This window comes from Marmota monax, unplaced genomic scaffold (genome assembly GCF_021218885.2).
Source record: "Marmota monax isolate L192 unplaced genomic scaffold, Marmota_monax_Labrador192_F-V1.1 WCK01_AAM20220418_F8-fsc00091, whole genome shotgun sequence".
Classification (NCBI taxonomy): Eukaryota; Metazoa; Chordata; class Mammalia; order Rodentia; family Sciuridae; genus Marmota; species Marmota monax.
In genome coordinates this window covers 6491314-6516438 of record NW_026692434.1, presented here as the reverse complement: position 1 = coordinate 6516438, position 25125 = coordinate 6491314, and the positions used below count along the sequence as shown (strand labels likewise).

General features: G+C 40.2%; 3 protein-coding genes and 1 non-coding gene across 8 annotated transcripts in view; 3 read left to right on the top strand and 1 right to left on the bottom strand.

Moving 5' to 3' along the window:
- Slc17a5 (solute carrier family 17 member 5) overlaps positions 1-15579 on the top strand; it is a 76814-nt gene extending 61235 nt beyond the window's left edge. For 2 of the 5 annotated variants that reach the window (XM_046443023.2, XM_058578887.1), the window contains one exon: positions 6681-7930. In XM_046443023.2, the coding sequence (XP_046298979.1) occupies positions 6681-6902 (222 nt within the window). In that variant the 3' untranslated portion in view covers positions 6903-7930. Of the gene's footprint in view, positions 1-156; positions 2030-6680; positions 7931-15534 lie in introns of those variants that run through there. The other 3 variants (XM_058578884.1, XM_058578885.1, XM_046443025.2) reach the window with 3 other exon arrangements.
- On the bottom strand, positions 1192-2046 carry LOC124091802 (NTF2-related export protein 2-like). Its single transcript, XM_058578888.1, has one exon. It carries the CDS (start codon positions 2023-2025, stop codon positions 1789-1791), a length of 237 nt encoding a protein of 78 aa, XP_058434871.1. The 5' UTR covers positions 2026-2046; the 3' UTR covers positions 1192-1788.
- LOC124091838 (U6 spliceosomal RNA) lies at positions 6002-6104 on the top strand. Its single transcript, XR_006851448.1, has one exon. It is a non-coding gene; the product is annotated as a U6 spliceosomal RNA (small nuclear RNA).
- A 137-nt stretch (positions 15580-15716) lies between the features above and the next one.
- On the top strand, positions 15717-19379 carry LOC124091815 (heterogeneous nuclear ribonucleoproteins A2/B1-like). The gene has a single exon (XM_046443054.2). It carries the CDS (start codon positions 17551-17553, stop codon positions 18457-18459), a length of 909 nt encoding a protein of 302 aa, XP_046299010.1. The 5' UTR covers positions 15717-17550; the 3' UTR covers positions 18460-19379.
- Positions 19380-25125: the final 5746 nt, after the last annotated feature.

The window sequence follows — 25125 nt, the reverse complement described above, 5'->3', positions numbered from 1 at the left end:
AATTAAAAATAAAAGTAATAAAAAATTTCAAAATTAAATTAAATTAAAAATGCTGCAGAAGAATAGTTATTGGGAATGTTGGATTAATGTTCATAATATATCTTATAGTGATTGATTGATTTTTTTTTTTCTTTTTTCTTTTTTTCTTTTTTGCAGTTCCATGGCATTATACATACTAGGCCACTAGTTATATCCCCAACTCCTACAACATGAATACTTGGGTGCACTTTACCAGTGAACTACATCCCCTAAACCCTTTTATTTTAAATTTAGAGACAGGATCTCACTAAATTGCTGAGGCTTGTGATCCTCCTGCCTCCCAAATTGCAGGGATGATAGGCAGGTATCACCACACCTGTCTTTTTTTTTTTTTTTTTTTAACTTTAAATAATATATAAAATATATAATACAGTTAACAGCACAAAACATGGGGGTGAGTAATACATAGGAATCTTTGGGCCTAAAATTCACTGGAAGACTTAGTTAAGGGTGTCACAAAGAGATAGCAATGGCTTTGTTTCCAACTTTCCTTCTAGACCCTGTTACAAGATTAGGCTTATTGCTGACATTCTACCCCCATAAGTTTTTGAATAAACAGATACATGATGGTGACAAGTATAAGGTGAAATATAAAGACCTTAAAAAAATCATTCTTAGAACAAATGTGACACTCATGACATTTGGCAAGGATACATAATAACTTAGTGATTTAAATCCTAAAAATAGTTTACATTTTTAGGAGGTAGTAAACGAGTACAAAACTTTTACCATTTAGTCACACCCCCCCCTCACTTTTGGTTTCAACCTTGGATATTTCTACATTTCTCACTCCCCATTCTCCCATTAAAGCTATTAGTTCTTCTAGCACTCATTACCAAAATTTCTAGACCTGGAGCTGCCAAGATATATGTTTTTAAGAAGTCTTAATCCACCAAATGCACCCAACAATCAAGTGTCAATTTAAAATATTTTTACCTATTTAGTTATTAATTCACTTATAAAATAAAAACTCAAAATAAGAAAATTTAACACGAAAAAGTCTATTAAATATTCCACATGCAATTCTAATATGTCATAGTAGTTATGAACTGATAAACTTACTATATATTGCAATGCATTACCAGTGTTAACTGAAAATAGGCATGTGGTTTAGTAAAAATTCAACCTATTAACCGAAAAAAAAAATCCCACTTATTCCCAGAGAGTTATATTGTGTTGATACTCCACAGATAGTATTACAAAAGGATTCCATTTTTGCGGTAGGCTGGGTTCACAGTGAGTATGTTAGTACCAAGATCATGTGTTTAACATTACTTTAAGAATGTCATTAGTGGAATGTATATAAGGCATGTAAAAAACTAGCATTAAAGCTCTGAAGGGCAACAAACCAAACTGGCAGCTGCTAGAAAAGGTGCTGCTAGGAATAAAAAAAATACCGAAGAAACTTAGTTTCAGCACAAACCAGTTTACAGTGTTTTTCTAATTAAATGAATCAATTCACACAGACCTCTGCTTCATGGGGTAGAGAGAGAAGATGGGAGGGGAGGGAGGGGGGATGGTAGAGGATAGGAAAGGTAGCAGAATACAACAGTTACTAATAGGGAATTATGTAAAAATGTGGATGTGTAACCGATGTGATTCTGCAATCTGTATTTGGGGTAAAATTGGGAGTTCATAACCAACTTGAATCTAATGTATGAAATATGATATGTCAAGAGCTTTATAATGTTTTGAACAACCAATAAAAAAAAAATTAAAAAAAAAAAAAAAGAATAGACTTTTACCCCTTTAACTACTAGCCCAATCTTGAAAACGGAAGCAATCACTAGCAATCTTCCACACGGTGCTATTAGGAGTGGACTGAGCAGTCAGCAGAAAGTTCTGGTTGAAGTAATGTTGTTTGTTTCCATCAAACTTCACAGTTCCACTGGTCACAACAAGAACTGTAGTCTGGGACTGGGTAGCTTGCTCATGGACTGGTTGGCAATCTAACATATTGACCTGGAACTCACTAGAAGGCAACATCTCGCACACCTGTCTTTATTTTTTCTTTAATTAGGGATTTATTGAGTTATAATTCACTTACCATAAAATTCACTTTTAAAAAGTGTACGATTCAGGGGTTGGGGTTGTAGCTCAGTGGTAGAACACTTGCCTAGCATGTGTAAGGCACTGGGTTCAATTCTCAGCACCATTTAAATAAATAAAATAAAGATCCATCAACAACTTAAAATATAATAATATTTTTTTAAGTGCACAATTCAGCTAGGTTCAATGGCACATACCTGTAAACCCAGTTTCTCAGGAGGCTGAGACAAAAAGATCACAAAATCAAGCATAGCTTGCTTGTGCAATTAGCCACATACCCATCAACCCCAGGGTTTTAAAATACTTTATTTAGAGATAGGGTTTCTCTAAGTTGCTTTAGGGCCTCACTATGTCACTGAGGCTGGCTTTAAATTCACGATCCTCCTACCTCAGCCTTCCAAGCCCCTGGGATCACAGGCATGTACCATCATGCCTGGCAGAAGCTTGGGTAATTTAATGAAACGCTGTCTCAGAACAAAATTTTAAAAATAGTGCTGGGGGTGTAACTCAGTTGTAGAGTGCTTGCCTAGGATGCCCCAGGCCTTGGGTTCAAACCTCAGTACTGAGACAACAATAAAAATGTATAGTTAGTTCAGAGCTGGGGATTTAATTCAGTGGTAGGGTAATTGTCTAACAGGACCCTGTCCCACAATAAAATAAATAAATAAGAGTGCAATTCAATGACTCTGTGTGTGTGTGTGTGTGTGTGTGCGCGCGCGCGCGTGAACACAGGGCTGCTCTACCAATGAGCTACATTCCCAGCCCTTTTTTTTTTTTTTTTTTTTTTTAATTTTGAGACAGTCTAACTAAATTACCCAGCCTGGCTTTGAATTTGTGATCCTCCTGCCTCAGCTTTTTGAATGGCTGGGATTTCAGGCATGCGCCACTGCAACTGGCCAGTGACTTTTAATATATTCACAGAGTTACACAGCTAACAAATATCTAATAAGAACATTTTCCCAACAAAAAAAAGAAATGCTAGATCCTTTAGCAGTCACTTGCTATCCCCCTCAACCACTAATCTAACTTTTCATCTCTTATTTATTGTTTTGTATCAAGGATTGAACCCAGGGGCACTTTACCACTGAGCTATAACCCTAAACCTCCCCCCACGTTTTTTTTTTTTTTTTTTTTTTTTTTGAGACTGGGTCTAGCTAAGTAGGTTAAGGTCTCACTAAGTTGCTGAGACTGGCCTCAAACTTGCCTCAGCCTCTAGAGTCTATGACCTCCTCCTTAGCTCAAACTCACTGGTTCTAATTCCATTTTCTTTTTCTTTTTCTCTTTCTTTCTTATTTCTTTCTTTCTAGACTTCTTTCTTTCTTTTTAATATGCTTTAGTTGTAGATGGACACAATAGCTTTGTTTATTTATCTTTATGTGGTGCTTAGGATCAAACCCAGTGCCTCACCCGTGCTAGGTGAATGCTCTACCACTGAGCCACAACCCCAACCCCTAATTTCCATTTTCTATAGATATTCTGATTCTGGACTTTAAGTAAATGGAATTGCATAATAAATGGTCCATTGTGATTGGCTTCATTCTCTTAGCATGTTTTCAAGGTGTCCTGTTGTAAGCAATATGTCATTTCTTCTTGTGTGTGTGGTACTGGTGATTGAACCCAGGGCCTCACAAGTGCTCTATTACTGAGCTATTATTTCAAGCCTCTTTATTTTTTTATTTTGAGATAGAATCTTGCTAAATTGCCCAGTCTGGCCTGGAACTTGCTATCTTCCTGCTTCAACCTCTAGGATTACAGGTATATATCACCTCCCAGGGCAAATACATTTTTTATACCATTTTTTTGTTTGATCATTCATCTGTTTTTGGTTTTGGTTCTTTGGGTTTTTGGGGGGCTGGGGCAGGCTGGAGTCCTGTCAGATGGGAACACTTTATCTGTTCATGGACATATTGGATTGTTTCTATTTTTTGGCTGTGTAAATAATGCTTCTATGAACATTTGCTTACAGATGTTTTGTATGAGCTTATGTCTTCCATTTCTTTTTACTTTAGTGATACCGCTTTTGTTTAAACAAAAGGCCTAGGGGGAAAAAAAAAACTGAACACACATCAAAATAATATCAAAATAATCAGCGATTATTTCTGGATAATGGATAAACGATAATTTAATTTTTTCTTTCTTGGGCTTTTTATTTATTTTAAAAATTTTTTAAAAATCATTTGATCAGGAGAAAAAACTCAGAGTCAGCTCCACCCTACTTCTGCTCAGTCCAGGATCTCTGGCCTGGAGCTCCAGGCTGGAGTGTCCTGCCCCTCCCGGCTTCAACCTCCTCAAATTTCACACTGCAGGGAGGACAACTGAAGAGGTTTCCGCGGCCTACAAAGTGGCTCTTGTCGATATTAATGTCAGCCCACAAGCCATGCCAAATGACCCATATTTACTTGCCAAAAAGCCAAACTGACATCCCTGGAGGCTGACATTCAGCTCTCCTACTTTCTGCTCCCGATCACAGTTTAAATGTCCATAATTTTATACTTTTAAAGACTTTTAAATTAAGAACAGATTTTTAAAGCATACAAACACGTTCCTCTTCTCTTCAAGCGTTTGGAATACACCGCATTTCTCACTGCCTAAAAAACACCACTCGAGGCGTGGATCATTTTACACTGGAATCCTCCAGATTCGAGCCTTTCAGTGGGGAAACGATGGGTGGGCGTTTCACATCAAGGCGGGGAGAGCAAATATTTATAGCTCTCAGGAAACATGAGTTTGACTCATATTTTTGCTAACTCGTGAATCAGAACTATCAAAGACTAGATTTCTTTTGTCTAAGGAAAGAAAGTGACTATTAAAGCAACCATCTCTGCGCACTCCTCGGGGAGAGAAAACACAAAGGAATTTGGAATGACTCAGCCCAGCCTAGGGTGGGAGCCGGCCTCCAGCTGAATGGAAAGTCACTGCGAGGTCTCGGAACCCGCGTCTACACCCGCCCCGACCACTGGGCGGCAGCAGGGATGCTAGGCAAAAAGTGACCTTTTAAACCCCTAATTTCTTGATGTTTAGACTAAAATGCAAAATTAGCTTTTAAGACTACAATTATTTATCTGTTTGTTTATTTATTTAGTAGGGTATTGAACACAGGGGCATCTAATGACTGATCTACATCCCCAGCCCTTTTTGTTTTTTATTTTGAGATCAGGGACATGTTAAATCCCTTAGGCTAGCTGTGAAGTCTCCATCCTCCTTCCTCAGTCTCTCCAGTTGTTGGAATTACAGGTGGACACCCCTGCGCCCTGGGGGATAGTTTTCGGGTAAATTAAGAAAACATGTTTAGGCAGGCACAGTGGACTATGCCTGTAATCCCAGCGACTCAAGAGATTGAGGTAGGGAGATCGCAAGATGGAGGCCAGCCTCAGCAAATTTGCAAGCCCTTGTCCCAAAATAAAAAGGGCTGGGGATGTAGCTCATAGTAAAGCTCCTCTGGCTTCAATAGCCAGAAGGGAGAAGGGAAACAGGAGGGGAGGGAGATATCGGGGATTGGGAGGAGAAGAGAGACTAGAGAAAGCAAGAGAGAGAAAACTGTGCTGAAAAAAAAGAGGGCGAAAGGCTGGGGGAGTGTCAGAATGCTTGCCTAGCATGTGTGAGGCCCTGGATTCCGTCCTCAGGAAAAATAAAATAGAAAGTTTGAGAACCCCACATCCTAAACCATTGCTTCCAGGCCAGGGAGGGATGAGGGATTCACTACAATGGGAGGAGGCCAGCTTGGACTTCACTGGAAATGAATTGGCCCTTTCTGGCAAAAGTGGAGGAAATTGGCCTGAGGCCTGGGTGGTTAGAAGAACTGAAAATGCAATCACCTCATACAGAATCTATTGAGCTTGGGTTTCATCTGTGGGATTCAGTTACTGTCGAGGAATCTAGAGGGTGCAGCCAACATTTGAAACATCAATAGAGCGCTGCCTCCAGCATCACATAGACTAAAATTGGAACGACAGAGAAGATTAGCATGGCCCCTGTGCAAGGATGACACGCAAATTCGTGAAGCTTTCCATATTTTTCTAACTCTAGAGAGGGCAGAGAGGTTGGAGGGGAAGGAGTGGGCATGGGGTTATTAATAATGGTGGATGTGATGATCATTATTATCCAAAGTACAGGTATGAAGACACGAATTGGTGTGAATATACTTTGTATATAACCAGAAAAAAATAATAATAATAAAGTATTTGAAGAAGATTTGGAGATGGGAAACCAGAACTTATTAATTCCCATAAAAATTATAATGATACAATTATGCCTGCGGTGCTCAACTGATGTAAGGGTGACTAGGGTTGATGCAGGCAATAATCAAAAGGAAGAATAAATTTAAACTTCAAAATATCAGTACATAATGAGAGAATATTAAATTTAAAACACCCAGTAACAATGCAATGTATAAAACTTAATTTTCATAAAAACTTGTGATTTTTTTATGTACTAGCCCTAAAGAACTATTTAATCTCTGACTTTAATTATACTTGTGAATTATAAAATTATATCTTGTTAATGGAAAGTAAAAGTTACACAAACAAAAATAAATAAATAAAACATCAATAGACTATGTTGTGGACAAGTATTTTTTTTTTTTTCATCTGCAGTGTATTTGCTGGGATGAACTGAGGTCTGAGGTGAGTTGGAAAGTTCCACCAATGCCCTCAGGAAGTCTGCCCTCAAGCCCAAGGCACTGTGGAACCTCCCTGAAGCCCAGGCTTTGCAGGCCACTCTGGAGCATAGCCCTGCTGAGAAAAAGAGGCATTGGGGACTGGCAAACTTCCACTTGCAGCACCCCTGCATCTGGTTTACCCAGGACCTGCCCATAATAGCTCCTGGCCTGTGCCCAAGTCCAGAGTATCATCAAAATTCAAAAATTGCCTCTCTAATTCTTTCCAGGGATACACTAGTACTCACAGTCACTGATATGCTAATTAATACATGCTAAGTCCTCTTCACTCTCTTCTTTTCCTATAGATGAGATAACCATATAGTTCGCCATCCAAACCAATACTTTTAAAAGGGAAAGGAGCCTACCACAGTGGTGTATGGCCGTATGTAATTCTATTTACAAGGAGGCTAAGGCAGGAGAATCACAAGGTGGAGCCCAGCCTGGGCAACTTAACAAGACCCTCTCTCCAAAATAAAAATAAAAAGGGCCATGAATGTAACTCAGTGCCCCTGAGTTCAATCCCCAGTACTGGAATGGGGGAGCGGAGGGAAATGGATGCTATTAATGTAACCGAAAGCTCAGTCCTCGTCCTCACCAATCCAATAACGAAGACAAGGTCTTGAGAAAAAGGAAAATGCTTTGCTAGCAAAGGAGAAACACACGGAACTCCTGTCCCAAAGGCTGTGGGGCTTTTACAGAGGTGAATCAGAGAAAATGAGATTAGGGAGGAGAGATCAGGGAGGAGAAGTTTAGGGAAAAGATTGAGAAAAAGAAAAGAAATACGTAAGTTTCAAAGCCACAAGGGATATAGTCAAAGCATCAAGTGAAGTCCTGTTACATTAATACTTACATAACAGCAGAAAACTTGTCCCAGCCTAAGTAGGGTACTAGTACTTCACCTTGGGAAACTTGAGCAATTTATCAGAATTCAGTGAGTACGGGCTGGGGATGTGGCTCAAGTGGTAGCGTGCTCACCTGGCATGTGTGCGGCCCGGGTTCGATCCTCAGCACCACATACAAACAAAGATGTCACCACATACAAACAAAGATGTTGTGTCCGCCGAAAACTAAAAAATAAATTAAAAAAAAAAAAATTCAGTGAGTACAGTAGTGTATGCCTATAACCCCAGCGGCTCAGGAGGCTAGTCAGGAGGATCATAGGTAGAGGTCAGCCTCAGCAATTTAGTGAGGCCCTAAGCAACTTAGAGAGACTCTGTCTCAAAATGAAAAATAAAAAAGGCTGGGAAGGTAGGTAAGTGATAAAGTGCCCCTGGGTTTAATCCCCAGTATCAAACAAACAAACAAACAAAACTCTATAGAGTCTGTGCTGCTAAATCCTAAAACTTGCACTGACCTGATCTGTGAATGCTTCCTAAGGGCAATAGGAGAGCTGAAAATAGGCTTGATTACACTTATTTGTTAAAGTACTTAAAGATACATTTTATTGTTGCCCATACCTCTAATAAATGCTCCCATTAGCCATCTCCAAATAAAAGCTGTTACAAGAACTCACCCCAGTGCTTTAAGACTATCAGCCAGTGTGACCCCATCTTCTTTCCCTGTAATCCTTAGCTGAAGCTAAACTGAAACTCCATGTTTTCCTGCCTCAGCATTTTCTCTAGGCTTTTCCCTCTATCTAGAAAGTCTCCCAAGCCATTCCTCTCTACACAACTTCTTTTATTGAAATTCCATTTACTTTCAAGGCCCAGATCAAGCTGGCATTCCATTGTCACACAAGACAGAATCTCTCCAAAGTCTGAAATCCTACAGCCTTTATCTGCACCAGTCACAGGCCCACATATCTTATCTCCTCTACTCAGTCAGCAATTTCTTTTCCACACAATACTTAGCACAGCACATTTCCGCATAAATAGGTTCTCAGTGAATGTATAGCCCTACATTGTTTGCCCTTCATCCATCCTCTCTGCTAAATATCTGCAAAAAAAAATATGAAGCATTGATCATAAAAAGACTTTAAAAAAAAAAAAGCCTTTTTCTTTTTTTACTGGGAATTGAACCCATGGTCATTCTTCCACTGAACTACATCCCTGGCCCTTATTTAATTTATTTATTTGATTATTTATTTATATTTTGAGACTGGGTTTTACTAAGTTGCTAAGGTCTGGCCTTTCTAACTTATTATGCTCTTGCCTCAGCTTCCTGAGTTGCTTGGATTATAGGCATGAGTCACTAAGCCCAATTTTCTTTTTCTCTCTTCTCTTTCCCTCTCTCTTTTTTATTTTTCTTCTTTGTACTGGGAATTGAACCAGGAGCCTTGCATATGCTAGATAAGTGCTGTACCATTGAGCTATATCCCCATTACTCCCTGATCCATCCTGCCAGTCCTTTTTAAAATTTTTTTTGGAGGGAGGGTACCAGAGATTGAACCCAGGGACACTTAACCATTGAGCCTCATCTCCAGCCTTTTTGGTATTTTATTTTGAGACAGGGTCTCACTAAGTTGCTTAGGGCCTCGCTAAATTGCTGAGGGTTGCTTTGAACTTGAGATCCTCCTGCCTCAACCTCCCAAGTGGCTGGGATTATATGTGTACACCCACGCCCAGCTCTTGCCAATCTTTTATTTTTTTTATGTGGTGCTGAGAATTGAACCCAGGGTCTTATGCATGCAAGGCAAGCACTCTACCAACTGAGCTATTTCCCCTGCCCTTGCCAGTTCTTTTTACTTTAAATCTTAATTTTGAGACAAGTTTTTCCCTAAAATGCTCAGGTAGGCCTTAAATTTGCAAGTCTCCTGTCTCAGTTTCCAAAGTTGCTGGAATTAAAAATGTTTGCCATCACACCAAGAAAACCGTGATTTTGTTCAGGAATCTATTCCTATCAAGTTCTGAAAAGCTCCAGTAGCCAGATTAAGAAAAGTAAAACAAACTGGTGAAATTAATTTAGTAAAATGTATTTATTTAACCCAAAATATCCAAAACAGATGTGGGGAAGATAGCACAGTGGTAAAACACTTGCCTGGCATTCTTAACACCTTGGGTTTGATCCCCAGAAGTGTAAAAAAGAAGAAAAGAGAGAGAGAGAGAGAGAGAGAGAGAGAGAGAGAAGCATAGTATATCGAAAACATCATTTAAACATGTAATCAGGCTGGGCACAAAGGTGCACACCTGTAATCACAACGACTCAGGAAGCTGAAGCAGGAGGATCGAAAATTCAAGACTAGCCTTGGCAACTTAGTGAGGCCCTAATCAATTTAGGGAGATACTATCTCAAAATAAAAATGTAAAAATGGCTAGGAATATAGCTCAGCTGTAAAGTGCCCCTGGGTTCAACATCTTGTACTCCCCAAAACAAAACAAAATCTATGTATAATAAATATAAAAAACATTAGAGGCTTTACTTACGTGTATGTGTGTATAAAATTATTTTACATCTGAAATGTATTTTACACTTACAACATATATTATTTCAGACCAGCCACAGTTCAGGAGCTCAATTGCCACCAATGTCTAGTAACTGGCATACTGGACAGGGCAGGTTTGAGCCCATCAGCACAACATTCCCATGGTAGCCGTTATGGGTCCAGTAGTGTGGTTGGCTGGAGACCTAAATTGGGCCAGTCAGACCAAAGCACCTGACTTATTGTCCCTGTTTTGGAGAGGTTTCCACCTGTTGGTAGAGACCAAGGGAGCCTGTAGCTCTGATTGTCATTGGCAGTCTTAGTGAAAATTATCTTGAAACCATGAGGAAATCAGACAGGACTAGCATTAGGATGATGCCAACTCTCAGGATAGAAGGAGTAGGAGGACAAAAGGACCCCTGCTTCCTTTTTGGGAGGCGAGGGTACTCGGCCACTGAGCCATATCCCCAGCCCTATTTTGTATTTCATTTATAGACAGGGTCTCACTCACTGAGTTGTTTATCACCTCAATTTTGCTGAGACTGGCTTTGAACTCGCAATCCTCCTGCCTCAGCCTCCCAGGCTTCTGGGATTACAGGTGTGCGTCATCGTGCCTGCTTCTTTATTAACATCGCTGATCATATAGGGCCTGCAGCTCACTCTACTTCTGGTTAGAAAAAAATATATTTTCCTTTCCTTTAAACCAGACTGAGTGTTTTCAGAGCATCAAGTGAGAGCTAACTCTTAAATCTAGATCTACAATCTCCTATGCCCAGGTTCCTCCACCAGCATTCCTCACAAGAAAGATATTTAGCTAATTCCTTTTTTTTTAATATTTATTTTTTAGTTGTACACAATACCTTTATTTTGTTTAGTTGTTTTTTTATGTGGTGCTGAGGATCAAACCCAGGGCCTCGCACGTGCTAGGCGAGTGCTCTACCGCTGAGCCATAACCCCAGCCCTAGCTAATTCTTCTGGATCCCTCTTAGGATCTTTCTGTGGCTCAGTGGTGTTAATTGCCAGTGAATTAGAAGTAAAGATCCCTTATTCACCAGGTGCACGAGCATAGCTGCAGATGTCATCTTGGAGCACAGGAGGGCCAGAAGTCCCTTCCCCAGCAGCTGCTATTGCAATGTGCTCTCAAGGTAGCCAGAGCTTGCACAATCTCCCAGAGCAGACATTTGTCACATCCCTAAAATACCTCTCCTAGATTGGACTGACCCTGGGGCTGGCCCAAAGCTGAACAAGCAGGAGCCCTTTGCCAGGAGACAGCCCATAAAGTCACATTTTCTGCTGTTGATGGGACAGTGTTTTCTGGCAGGGGCCTAGACCTACTGCTTGTATGAGTCATTTGAAAGAAAAGCCAGAAAGTCTGATGACAGAATTGACAAACACAGGGCCATAGTTAAAGAGAAGCAGCAATAAGAAAATGGACTAAAGAAATGCCACTATGTGAGTGATAGAAAAATGCTCCTAAGGGCTGGGGTTGTGGCTCAGTGGTAGAGTGATCGCCTAGCCCTGGGTTCAAGCCTCAGCCCTACATAAAAATAAATAAAATAAAGGTATTGTGTCCATCTACAATTAAAACAATTTTATTAAAAAAAAAGAAAAAAGAAACATGCTTATAAGTTCAATTCAGCACGTGTTACTTAGAAGCAGCTACAGTGCCTGTACAAACCTGCTCTAAGGCAAACATACTTTATGGTTCACTTAAAATGTACAGGTCTTATAGCTCCAAAACTAGAAGGGAAGGCAGAGCCACAATTAACAAAGACACTCTTCCAATCTGTCTCAGAGAATACACCATGCACCAGTCAGTCAAAAGTAGTAATGTGGAGGTCTAGGGAGGTCACCCCAGTGATAGAATACTTGCTAGCATGTGTGGGTCCTGGGTTCAATCCCCAGTGCTAAAAAAAAAAAAAAAAAGACTACGTGGTATAGTGAAAATCTATGTGGCTTCTAGCCAAAGATCTGTCACTCAGTGCTGGTACAGTGGGCAAGTCACAGGCCTCCTTAAGGCTCTGTTTTCTAGTCTTTAAAATACCTTCTTAATATTCCTCAGCTTTGGAAGGGTGATTTTCTACAATGTAAAATTCTTTATAAGCCATTAAATTCTGTAAGTGTTTAACATTGTGATTTTTTTTGGGGGGGCGGATATTGGGGATTAAACCCAGGGGTGCTTAACCACTGAGCCACATCCTCAGCCCTTTTTTGTATTTTATTTAGACATAGGGTCTCACCGAGTTGCTTAGGGCCTCTATAAATTGCTGAGATTGGTTTTGAACTCGTGATCCCCCTGCCTCAGCCTCCTGAGACCCTGGGATTACATGCACCACCATGCCTGGGTTATGACTTCTTTTTATAAGGAAAAAAGTGCTCATGGGTTTGTTTCTTTTTATTTACTTTCTTTCCTTTCCTTTCTTTTTCTTTTCTTTTTTTTTTTTTTTTTTTTTTTTGAGGAGATCTTGCTGTATTGCCCAAGGAGTAGTTGCGACTGTAGGAAAAGGCACTACCATACCTAGCTTGCTCTCAACTTTGAGGGCTCAATTTTAAAAAAAGAAAAATTACTATCTGTTAAATCTAGAGGCTAGTTATATTGGTAACATATTAGTTGCTGTACTTTTAAATGTTTGAAATATTCTACTGGGCTTTGTGGCAGACACCTGTAATTCCCACAATTTGAGAGGCTGAGACAAGAGGATTGCAAGTTCAAAGCCAGCCTCAGCAATTTAGTGAGGCCCTAAGTGACTTAGCGAGACCCTGTCTCAAAATTAAAACATAAAAAGGGATGTGGATGTAACTCAGTGTTTAAGTACCCCTGGGTTCAATCTCCAGTACCCCCCCCAAAAAAAAAAAGACTGCATCTCCTGTCTTTTTTGAGAGGAAGGGGCAGGAGGGGAAGGATTGAACTTTGAACTCAGGGGCACTTGACCACTGAGCCACATCCCCAGGCCTATTTTGTATTTTATTTAGTGATGGGGTCTCACTGAGTTGCTTAGTGCCATGCTATTGCTGAGGCTGGCTTCAAACTTGTGATCCTCCTGCCTCAGCCTCCCAAACTGCTGGGATTACAAGTGTGAACCACCGAGCCTAGCTCCTTTTCTCTTTTGTACTAAACACAAATGCATCTGAATGTTGTAAGGAAATCTGCCTAAAAAGAATCTGAGCGCTGGAGATGTAGCTCAGTGGTAGAGCGCTTGCCTAGCATGTGTGAGGCAATGAATTCGATCTTCAGCATCACATAAAAATAAACAAATAAAAGGTATTGTGTCCATCTTCAACTAAAAATATTTTACAAAAAAAGAAGAATCTAAGCCTGTCTCAGTGGCACGTATCTGTAATCCCAGTAACTCAGGAGACTGAGGCAGGAGGATTCAAAGTTCAAAACCAGCCTTAGGTATTTAACTAGGACTTAAGAATTTAGCAAGACCCTGTCTCAAAAATAGAATAACAACAACAACAATGTAATAATAAGGGCTGGGGATGTGGTTCAGTGGTTAAGTACCCCTCAGTCAATCCCTGATACCAAAAAAAAAAAAGGGATGGGGATGGAAATGTAGCTCAGCAGTAAAGCACCCCTGGGTTCACTCAATAGTATGAAAAAAAGATTTTTTTGGTAGCTACATATCAGAGAATAAATGTATGACTGTGCTTAAGATAAACTTAATTTATACTAAAATTGTAAAAGGAAAGGAAATTTTGATGAGAACATCCCTCTTTCTATAGACAGTCAAGACTAAAAGTATAAATTTGAAATGAGAAATTTTAACATTGATAATCTGGGCTGGGCTGAGGTTGTGGCTCAGCGGTAGAATGCACACCTAGCACGTGCAGGGCCGTGGGTTTGATCCTCAGCACCACATAAAAATAATAAATAAATAAAATAAAGATATTGTGTTGAACTACAACTAAAAAATAAATATTAAAAAAAATAACATTGATAAGCTAACTAATCAGTCCCAAATCAGGTAAAAGTGGTTCATGTCAGTAATCCCAGCAATCTGGGAGGCTGAGGAAGGAGAATGACAGGTTCAAATCCAGCCTAGGTAACTTAGCATGACCCTGTCTTATAATAATAAAAAGGGCTTAAGATGTAGTCTATTTGTAGAGTGCACCCAAAAGAAAGTTGTACAAACTTGGAGAAAATTTATATTGTTTGGTCTAATGGGAACAATCTCCTTCTGATGAGTCTTAACCTTTTTCCTATGACAGTGATAATATTCAAACAATATGACTGTTTTTAAGGTTAATAAACTTTAAGGTTAAAATTAATATACTAAAACCCCCAGTTATTTGTGTCATACTTTCTGAAATTTTCCTATTGCATATTTAACCAATATATTTTTGAATGATATTATCCAGGGCTAAAGCAGGTATATCTAGTTTTGTGGGCAATTGCTTTACTTGATGTCCTTGCTTACCTTTCCAGTTCCATCTGCTGCCACTCCTTGGCCACAGGCAGCCATGAGCAAGTCAGTTGCTTTCTTACCTCCTTGTCTTTATACACATTGTTTCCTCGATCTAGATTAGAGTCTCCCTACTGGGGTCCCTACCCAAAACCCAGGTCCATTATCATCTCCTCTGGGTAATTTTTTGGGGCTCCATCAGTCTGGTATTTTGTATATACCTGCCTGTCACTCCTTATAGCTTTGTAGGAATTATCTGCTTTCACATTTGTGTCCTCTAGAACCCTGAGAGCCCTAATGATCTGACACTATAATCTACTTAATCTACTCATCTTTGTTCTTCGTTTTTTTTTTTTTTTTTTTCCTTCCTTTTTTGGAACTCAGGGGGTCTTAACCAGTAAGCCACATCCCTAATCCTTTTTAATTTTGATTTTGAGACAGGGTCTCACTAAATACTTAGGGCCTCACTAAGTTGTGAGGGTGGCCTTGAACTTATGATCTTCTTGCCTCAGCCTCTGGAGCAGCTGGGATTACAGTCCTGTACCACCATGCCTGGCCCATCTTTGTACTTCTAATGTCACCCCAAGTATGGTGCCAGACATTGAATTAATGTTTAGTAGACAAGTGACTGAGAATGAACAGATAAATGAGTGAATAAATGCATGTTGGCACAACAAAGCTGTACTTAAAATAATTTAATCTTTGTGTGCCATTAGGGAACATACAGAAATGGAGAAGCACGATAAACATACCCAAAGAGGAAGCACTTAATAAGTATGCATTTAGATAAACAGAGAGACTCCTGATTATGTGTGCCGAACACAACTGAGCTTCCACAATGGGTTCTTGGTTCATCTGAGTCCCTACAGCTGTGTGCCTCTGCAGTCTGGAGCAATCTCAGTGCAGAGGTAGTAATTTTTCCAATGATGTAGGATATTCCTGGTTGAAAGTATACTTACTCATCATGACTTGCCCTAATCCTGCTGTTCCGTTCCCAAACTGCTGTATTACCACAATTTTTCCAGATGCTGTGGCCAGTGTGTACATTCACGTGAGGGGAAAATGGCAACACCAAGGGAGTCAGAAAAAAAAAGTAAGTTATGTAGTAAAGAAGCACCAACAAGATTGGCTGCCCTGGAACTCTGGGGGCCCATAGGGTTTGACCATCTTTCCAAAGAGAGGCCAACTTGGAGAGCATCCATTTTATAAACATGAATTCTTTGAAACTATCCTATAGTCTATGTAGTGGTATTTGATTTTTTTTCCCCCTTCCAGGTGCTAGGGATTGAACCCTGGGCATTGTGCATGCTAGGTGAGTGCTCTACCAGCCCCTGTAGTGGTGTTCTTGATTTAGAAAGACATTATTATATCAAAAAGCATACTTGGTCAACTATTACAACTATGCACATAAACTAACTTGGATATTCATAACACAGGGCAAAATGACTGGGGAAAACAACACTTCTGAACTGGTTTTGTAGCTGACAGGATGAGGCTTGGAAATATGCTGAAGTAGCCTCCTCACTGGTTCATTTTTCTTTTTGTGGTACTGGGGTTGAACCCAGGGCTACTCTACCACTGAACTACATCCTCAGACCTTTTTATTTTATTTTAAAATGCAAAGTATTGATTCTGGGTGGGACTTAATAATTCACAAATTCTGTGATGGGATTCTGTTTTAACCTGGACTCCAGGAAATGTGAATGAATCCTGAAGTGTGACAAACACTATTCTAAAGTATCAGGGGCTCTTGCAGTAGCTCTAGGGTGAAAACCTTGAATCCATTGTTTCTCATTCTGACTTGCATGGTATATGAAATTGAGCATCCCCAATGGTTTGTTGAATCCATGGCCATGCCAAGAGCTAACTTTATTTATATCTCAATTTAATAATCCTTGGCAGTCTAAATCCAAATCCTTGGTTGCTAGTCTATTCCCTCAGCCACCTTTGCTCAGCTTCCCTCACTTACTCTTTTTTTTTTTTTTTGGAAGGGTAAGAGGGTACCAGGGATTGAACTCTGAACCACATCCTCAGCCCTATTTTGTATTTTGTTTAGAGACAGCATCTCACTGAGTTCCTTAGTGCCTCACTTCTGCTGAAGCTGGCTTTGAACTCACAATCCTCCTGTCTCAACCTCCGGAGCCGATGGGATTACAGGCATGTGTCACTGTCCTGGCCCCTCATTTACTCTTCTTCAAAATGTACAGTCATACCACCCCAGCATTTTCTAGAAAATATACACAACAGGCCAAGTGGACACAAACTGAAGTATGGATACTTTGTACCCAGCTCTTTTGCACAACCAATTTGCCATGAAACTGGCTGAGCAAAGGAAAATTGACTCTGTCTGTGGGCTGAGAACATGCCAGGGACATGCTGAAAACACAGCAGCAAGCTTCCTTTTGTTGCTAAAAGCTTGGTCCTTGTCCCTGATGACAATCAATAATGAGGACAAGGTTTTGAGAAAAAAGGAAAAAGAGACGATTTTTTTTGCTTTGCTAGCAAAGGAGAAACACAGGGGACACCTGTCCTAAAGGCTGTGATTCTGTCCATCAGCAGGAACAAGGGACTTTTAAAGAGGTGATTCAAAGGCTACATTCCACAGGTTCTCTGTCTGGAGTTATAATTCACTTGTTAATTTGGGAGAGAGTCATTTCTGAGATCTTCTGATACCCTCCCGAAAGTCTGGATTACTTCGTTCCTATGGTGGGTGTGAACTCAAGGACAAGATAAATCTGCCTAACATGGGGGGGGAAAGGTAATCCCATTTCCCTGAGATTAGGGAGGGGAGAGATTAGGGAGGAGCAAGTCCATTTTAACAATAAATTGGAGTGAGTTGGAGGAAGGCTCTAGAAAAAGAACGGCAGCCTCTCTAGCAGCAGTAGCAGCAGCAGTAGCAGCAGCGCGGGTCCTGTGTGGAGGTGCTCTTCAGCAGCAGTTCTCACTACAGCGCCAGGACGAGTCCGGTTGGTGTTTGTCTGCAGAGATCTCTCTTATCTCACTTGCCTGCGGGAAATCGGGCTGAAGCGACTGAGTCCGCCATGGAGAGAGAAAAGGTACACTTCCGTAAACTCTTTATTGGTGGCTTAAGTTTTAAAACCACAGAAGAAAGTTTAAGAAACTACTACCAGCAATGGGGAAAAGTTACAGATTGTGTGGTTGTGAGGGATCCTGCAAGCAAAAGATCAAGAGGATTTGGTTTTGTAACTTTCTCATCCAAGGCTGAGGTTGATGCTGCCATCGCTGCAAGACCTCATTCAATTGATGGGAGAGTGGTTGAGCCAAAACGAGCTGTAGCAAGAGAGGAATCTGGAAAACCAGGGGCCCGTGTGACTGTGAAGAAGCTGTTTGTTGGCGGAATTAAAGAAGATACCGAGGAACACCACCTTAGAGATTACTTTAAAGAATATGGAAAAATTGACACCATTGAGATAATTACCGATAGGCAGTCTGGAAAGAAGAGAGGCTTTGGTTTTGTGACTTTTGATGACCCTGATCCTGTGGACAAAATTGTATTGCAAAAATACCACACCATCAATGGTCATAACGCAGAAGTAAGAAAGGCTTTGTCTAGACAAGAAATGCAAAAAGTCCAAAGTTCCAGGAGTGCAAGAGGAGGCAACTTTAGAGGAAGATCTGATGGATATGGAAGCGGACGTGGATTTGGGGATGGCTCTAATGGATCTGGAGGAGGACCTGGACGTGGCAATTTTGGAGGTAGCCCTGGTTATGGAGGAGGAAGAGGAGGCTATGGTGGTAGAGGATCTGGATATGGAAAACGGGGTGGGGGCTATGGAGGTGGTTATGACAACTCTGGAGGAGGAAATTATGGAAGTGGAAGTCATAATGATTTTGGAAATTGTAACCAGCAACCTTCTAAATATAGTCTATTGAAGAGTGGAAACTTGGGTAGCAGGAACATGGGGCGACCCCGTGGTAGAGGAAATTAAGGTCCTGGAGGAAGTGAGGGTTCTGGTGGGAGGAGCTGATACTGAGCTTCATCCTATTTGCCTTGAGCTTCATTGTATAAATAGGAGAGGATGAGAGCTCAAAGGTAACTGAACAGCTTCAGGTTATCGAAATAATAACAATGTTAAGGAAACTCTTATCTCAGTCATGCATAAATATGCAATGATATGGCAGAAGACACCAGAGCAGATGGCAGAGAGCCATTTTGGGAATGGATTAGATTATTTAATAACATTACCTTACTGTGGGGGAAGGATTGTAGAAAATAAAAATAATAAAAGCCTTTGAGACAGTTACTTAGCTTTTTAATTGTTGTTACTTTCTAGCGGTTCTTTGTAAGTGTAGAAGCATTCCTTCTTTGATAATGTTAAATTTGTAAAGTTTCAGGTGACGTGAAAACTTTAAGATTTTTCTCAAAGTTTTGAAAAGCTATTAGCCAGGATCATGATGTAATAAGACATAACGTTTTCCTTTAAAAAAAATAAGTGCATGTGTAGAGTTAAGAAGCTGTTGTACATTTATGACTTAATAAAATCTAAAGAAAAAAATAAAAATAAGTTGCACGTGTGTTGGTGGTTGCTGGGGTTGTGGCTCAGAGGTAGAGTGATCACCTAGCATGAGGCACTAGTTTGATCCTTGTCAGGGACTAGAAGGAAATTCTCCTTCAAAGATTAGCCTGACAGCCCCCTGGGAGACATCCTGCCTGGGAGGCATCCTGCAGCTACTTATCTCACCTGAGACATCCTGCGGCCACCTATCTTCCTGAAACCTATCTTCCTGAAACATCCTGCGGTTATCTCACCTTGTGCAGACATCCAGCAACTACCGATAAGAGAGCTTCCCCATCCCCAGCATATAAATACCCCTGTGTGAACAATAAAAGTTTGCAGCTTGATCAGAACTTTTGTCTTGCTGTCATCCTTCTGTGTCTCTTGTCCCTTCATTCCTCCCCATCTAGGTTCGCTGCCCACGTTGATGTGTCCTGCAGGCCGGGACAGATCCTCAAAATACCACAAAAAAAATAAAGGTATTGTGTCCACCTATAACTATTGCAGTGGCCGAGCAGCAAGGGCTGTAGTTGATCACTATTACAGTACCAGTAAATAAACAAATAAATAAAATTGCTGTTTGCTCCATGTATATGACATGTTAAAAATATTCTTCACTGAGGCTGGATTTGTGGCTCTGCGGTAAAGTACTCACCTAGCATGTGTGAGGCACCTAGTTCCATCCTCAGCACCACATCTAAAAAGATATTTTAAAAATATTTTTCATGCCAGGCATGTTGGTGCTTGCCTGTAATTCCAGCAGGATGAGGCAGGAGACTGAAGTTAAAGCTGAGACTAGCCTAGCAATCTGGGGAGGCCCTAAGCGACTTATTGAGACATAAAAAAAAAATGGGGCTGGGGATGTGGCTCAAGTGGTAGTGCGCTTGCCTGGGTATCCACCGATATCCCACTCTCTCTCTCTTAAAAAAAAAAAAAAAGAAAAACTCAGTAGTAAAGCACCCATGGGTCCAATGTTATTATTTACCAAAATGATAATGATATGATAATAAAATATAAGACAAAAAGAAATTCAGTGAGGTCTACAATTACCAGAGGCTCAGGGCAGGAAGCTGCATTAAAACAGATGGTTATTTCCGAGACCCTACAAGACCAATTCCCATGGAGGACTTGGCATGTGTATGACATATTATATTTCTTTATTTCTTTCTTTCTCCCTCTTCTCCCCTGCCTTTCTTTTACAGTGCTGGGTATTGAAGCCGAGGCCTTACACATGCCAAGCACTGTACCTCTGAGGTAAGCTATCTTTCCCAGCATTTTTTTGTTTGTTTTTTTTAATTTTTAAATTTGAGACAGGGGTCTCACTAAGTTGTTGAGGATCTAGCCAAATTGCTAAGACTGACCTTAAATTTGTGATCCTCCTGTCTCAACCAGGATTACAGGTCTGTGCCAATGCACTCTCTTTTCTTTTGAGATTGTGTCTTGCTAAATTACCCAGTCTGGTCTCAAATTTGAAATTGCTATACTCCACTCTCAGGCTTAAGTATCTGGGTAACAGGTGTGTGTCACAGCACCTGGCTTCAGTTATTTTCCTTGTATAGGGGGATAGTACCATGGGGAAATAACTGATTAATTACCCTCAGGTTACTTCTCTTGTGGAAGGATTAAAGCACATGGAACTTCATTATCATGCCAATTGAAATTGGCTGATTTGGAGTTTGGCTGTTTATCCCTTTAATCCTGACTTCTGTGAAGGTCAGATAAACAGCTCAGTTTCAGTTTGGTGACCTGGAACTGTAGTGTGAGAGACTCCATTTTGATTTTTAGTCTGGTCTACAAAGGAGCTTAGTCCAAAACAATGATCTCCTGTAATATTTGTCCTAACAGAGCACTACTCTCCCTCAAGGTGTACCAAAACCACAAAGATAAGCATGGTTGTTGCCCTCATTCCAGCTGAACCATCCTTTCAAACTTACTTCCCACAAATACCTATAAAATTCTTTCCACCAGCCAAATGGTCTGGACTTGCATTTTCCTGCCCTCCTACTGGGGTTCAAACCAGACCCTCCCCTTGGAGGTTTCTTACTCTCTTCCTGGTATAGGCAGATCCTATACGTCCTTTAAAATCTGACCCAAACCAGCATTACTTTTCCCAAAAATGCTGCGATACCTGCCATGTGTTTCAAAAATAATTTAGTTGAAAGGCGGGAGTAGTAGGATGAAATAAGACCTCCAAGAGTTAATAATAGATGCATTTTGGTGGGTGGTATATGGAGAAGAGAAGATCAGGGAAGAAATATTTTCTCATTACTTCTACTTTCATGTGTTTGAACTTTTCCTTATTAAAAAGTAAAGTTAAAAGTACATGTGCTGGACTGGGGCTGTAGCTCAGTGGCAGAGTGCTTGCCTAGAATGTGTGAGGCACTGGGTTCGACACTTAGCACCATATAAAAATAAACAAATAAAATAAAGGCATTCTGTTCATCTACAATTAAAAAAAAAAAAAGTACATGTGCCACCCGAAGTGGTGGTGCACACCTGTAATCCCAGTGGCTTGGGAGGCTGAGGCAAAAGGACCAAGATTTCAAAGCCAGACTTAGCAATTTAGCAAGGCCCTAAACAACTCAGTGAGACCCTTTCTCTAAGTAAAATAGAAAAAGGGATGGGGATGTGGCTCAGAGGGCAAATGCTCCTGCATTCAACCCTGGTACCAAAAAAAAAAAAAAAGTGAAAAAAGTGACTGTGCCTAAATAAATATAATATTAAATATATATATATATATATATATATATATATATATATATATATATATTTTTTTTTTTTTTTTAGTTTTCGGCGGACACAACATCTTTGTATGTATGTACTGCTGAGAATCGAACCTGGGCCGCACACATGCCAGGCAAGCGCGCTACCCGCTACCGCTTGAGCCACATCCTCAGCCCATTAAATATTTTTAAATAAAAAATAGTTGATGGGGGTTGGGGTTGTGGCTCAGCGGTAGAGCACTCACCTAGCATGTGCGAGGCGCTGGGTTCGGCCCTCAATACCACATAAAAATAAATAAAATAAATGTATTGTGTCCAACTACAACTACAAAAATTTAAAAAAAAAATAGTTGATGATGAGATACATAGTACATTGTCCAATGTATATGAAAATCTTTATACCCTAAAATAATAATGCAAAGTTAATGTTTAAATAAAGAATTTATATCAGTGATTTTAAAAATTTAAGAGATATTATATACATATATAAATGCATATTACAGTTAACAACATTATATGTAAATATATAAAAATGTATGTGTGTGCACTTACCAGCATTTCAAGAATTTTAAGTTAGAATCACTGTTTCATTCCCTGTGCTTGCTCAAAATGTTGTTTTGTTATTTACTATTTCACATACTATCTTCTCTTTAATCCAGACCCATTTTGTCCTGTTACACACACACACACACACACACACATATATAAATGTACATCTTTGAAGTCTAGCACATTCTTTAGTTAGATGAATGTAAAATCATCCTTAAAAATATAGTTTGCAGGCTGGGGCTGGGGCTCAGTGGTAGCATGTGTGAGGCTCTTCATTCCATCCTCAGCACCACATAAAAATAAAGGCATTGTGTCTATCTACAACTAAAACATATATATATATATATATATATATATATATATATAGTTTGCTAGCCAGACACGGTGGCGCACACCTGTAATCCTAGTGGCTGAGAGGCTGAAACAGTAGGATTGTTAATTCAAAGCCAGCTTCAGCAAAGTCCGGGCGCTAAGCAACTCAGTGAGACCCTGTCTCTAAATACAAAATAGGGCTGGGGATGTGGCTCAGTGGTTGAGTGCTCCTAAATTCAATCCCTAGTACCCCCAAAAAATAGTAAAAAAAAAATTATATATATAGTTTGCTGTCGGATATGGAGGCACATGCCTGTAATCCCAGTAATCCCAGAGGCTGAGACAAGAGGATCGCAAATTCGAGACTAGCCTCAACAATTTAGTGACACTCTGTCTCAAAATAAAAAATAAAAAAGGGCTGGGGATATAGCCCAGTGGTAAGTACCCTTGGGTTCAATTTCCAGAACCAAAACAAAAACACTTTACTATAGCAGTGCTTCAGGCCAGGTTCTGGCAGAATGGAAGCTATTGCCTGTTACAGAGATGAGAATATTGAGTATTGTCTAATTTGAGTATCTTTCTGCTAATTCAAGAAGCCATGGCAGTCAGGCATGGTGACACAAGCCTGTAATCTCAGTGGCTCAGGAGGTTGAGGCAGAAAGATTGCAAGTTCAAGGCCAGTCCCTAAGCAATTTAGTGAGGGACTTTTCAATGGCCCAAGCAACTTGGTGAGACCCTGTCTCAAAATAAAAAGGTTTGGGATGTGACTCAAATGGTTAAGAACCCACAGGTTCAATCTCCTGTACCAAAAAAAAAAAAATGCCATAGCAAAACACACTTTAATCATAAGAAATGCAATTGGGAGGTGAGGATGTAGCTCTCTGGTAGAGAGTAGTATAAGGCCTGCTCAAGACCCTGAGTTAGAGCCCGTAGTGGGGGTGGGGGAATGCAGATTTGTATGTTAATTTGCACTAAATATGCAGGAATCTCAGAGGCCCAGAGGCGAGAATGTGTTGCTGTCTGTGCACACCCAATGGCAGACATTCTTTTAATGTCTTTGGACCTTGTCCCTTCTACCTCTGTCTCCTATTTTTGTTTTTTTAATTTGTAGTTGTAGATGGACAGAATGCCTTTATTTTATTTATTTTTTATGGTGCTAAGGATAGAACCCAGTGCCTAGGCAAGCGCTCTGCCACTAAGCTACAGCCCTAGCCCTCTGTCTCTTATTCTTTTTTAACTTTTTTTTTTTAAGAGAGAGAGAGAATTTTAATATTTATTTATTTTTTTAGTTCTCGGCGGACACAACATCTTTGTTTGTATGTGGTGCTGAGGATCGAACCCGGGGCCGCACGCATGCCAGGCGAGCGCGCTACCGCTTGAGCCACATCCCCAGCCCCTGTGTCTTATTCTTAAACTGCCTAGTTTCCTAGTTGCTAGTCTTGCTTTTCTCCAAACCCTTCAACTAAAACAGCACAGAACTTTAGCAGTGCTTCTTATACCGAAGTGTGCATACAAATCATTTGGAAACTTGCTAAAATTCAGACTTGAATTCAGCAGGTCTGGGATGGGTCTAAGATTTTGCCTTTCTGATAAATTCCCAGAGATTGCCCCTTGTTTCTGGTCCACAAAGGACACTTTGAGTTGCAAAGCTCTGTATAGCAGGAATTAGCAGACTTTTTTTCTATAAAGGGCCAGATAGTAAAAATTTAGACTTGATGGGCCATACTGTCTCTTTCCAATTGAACAATTGTAGTGTTGTAGCATGAAAGTCCACAAATGACATGTAAATGAACGGGCATGACTATGTCTGCATAGACCATTATGGATGAACCTTGAAATGTGAATTTTATAGAATTTTCATGTCAGGAAATTATTCCTTTTTTATCTTTTTTTTTTAGCCTTTTTTTTTTTTTTTTCAATTCCAGGAATCAAATTCAGGGCCTCACACATGCTAGATTAACCACTCTACCAATGAGCTATAACACTGCCCCCCCCCCTTTTTTTGGTACTGGGGATTGAACCCAGGGGTGCTCTAGAACCAGGTCATTTTTTTCCCTTTACTTTTTATTCTTTTTTTTTTTATGTTCTACTTAGTTGTATATGATGTGGAATGCATTTCAATTTATTGTACACAAATGGAGCACAACAGTTCAATTCTCTGGTTGTACATAATGTAGGGCAATCATACATATATCTAGGGTCATGATGTCCATCTCATTCCACCATCTTTCTTTATTTTAATGTCTGCTACTGTTGTGTCATTGTTAAAAAGTATCCTCCACACCAAGAATATAAAAGCTTTTATCTGGAACTTTATGGTTCTTTCCCTCCCTCTTTCTCTCTTTCTCTTGCAGAACTGGGCATGGAACCCAGGGCCAGGGCCTCACACATGCTAGGCATGTGCTCCGCCACTGAGCTTTTGAGATAGTCTTGCCAAGTTGCCCACACTGGCCTCAAATTTATAATCCTCCTGCTTTAGCCTTCTAAGTAGCTGGGATTACAGGTGTGTGCCACC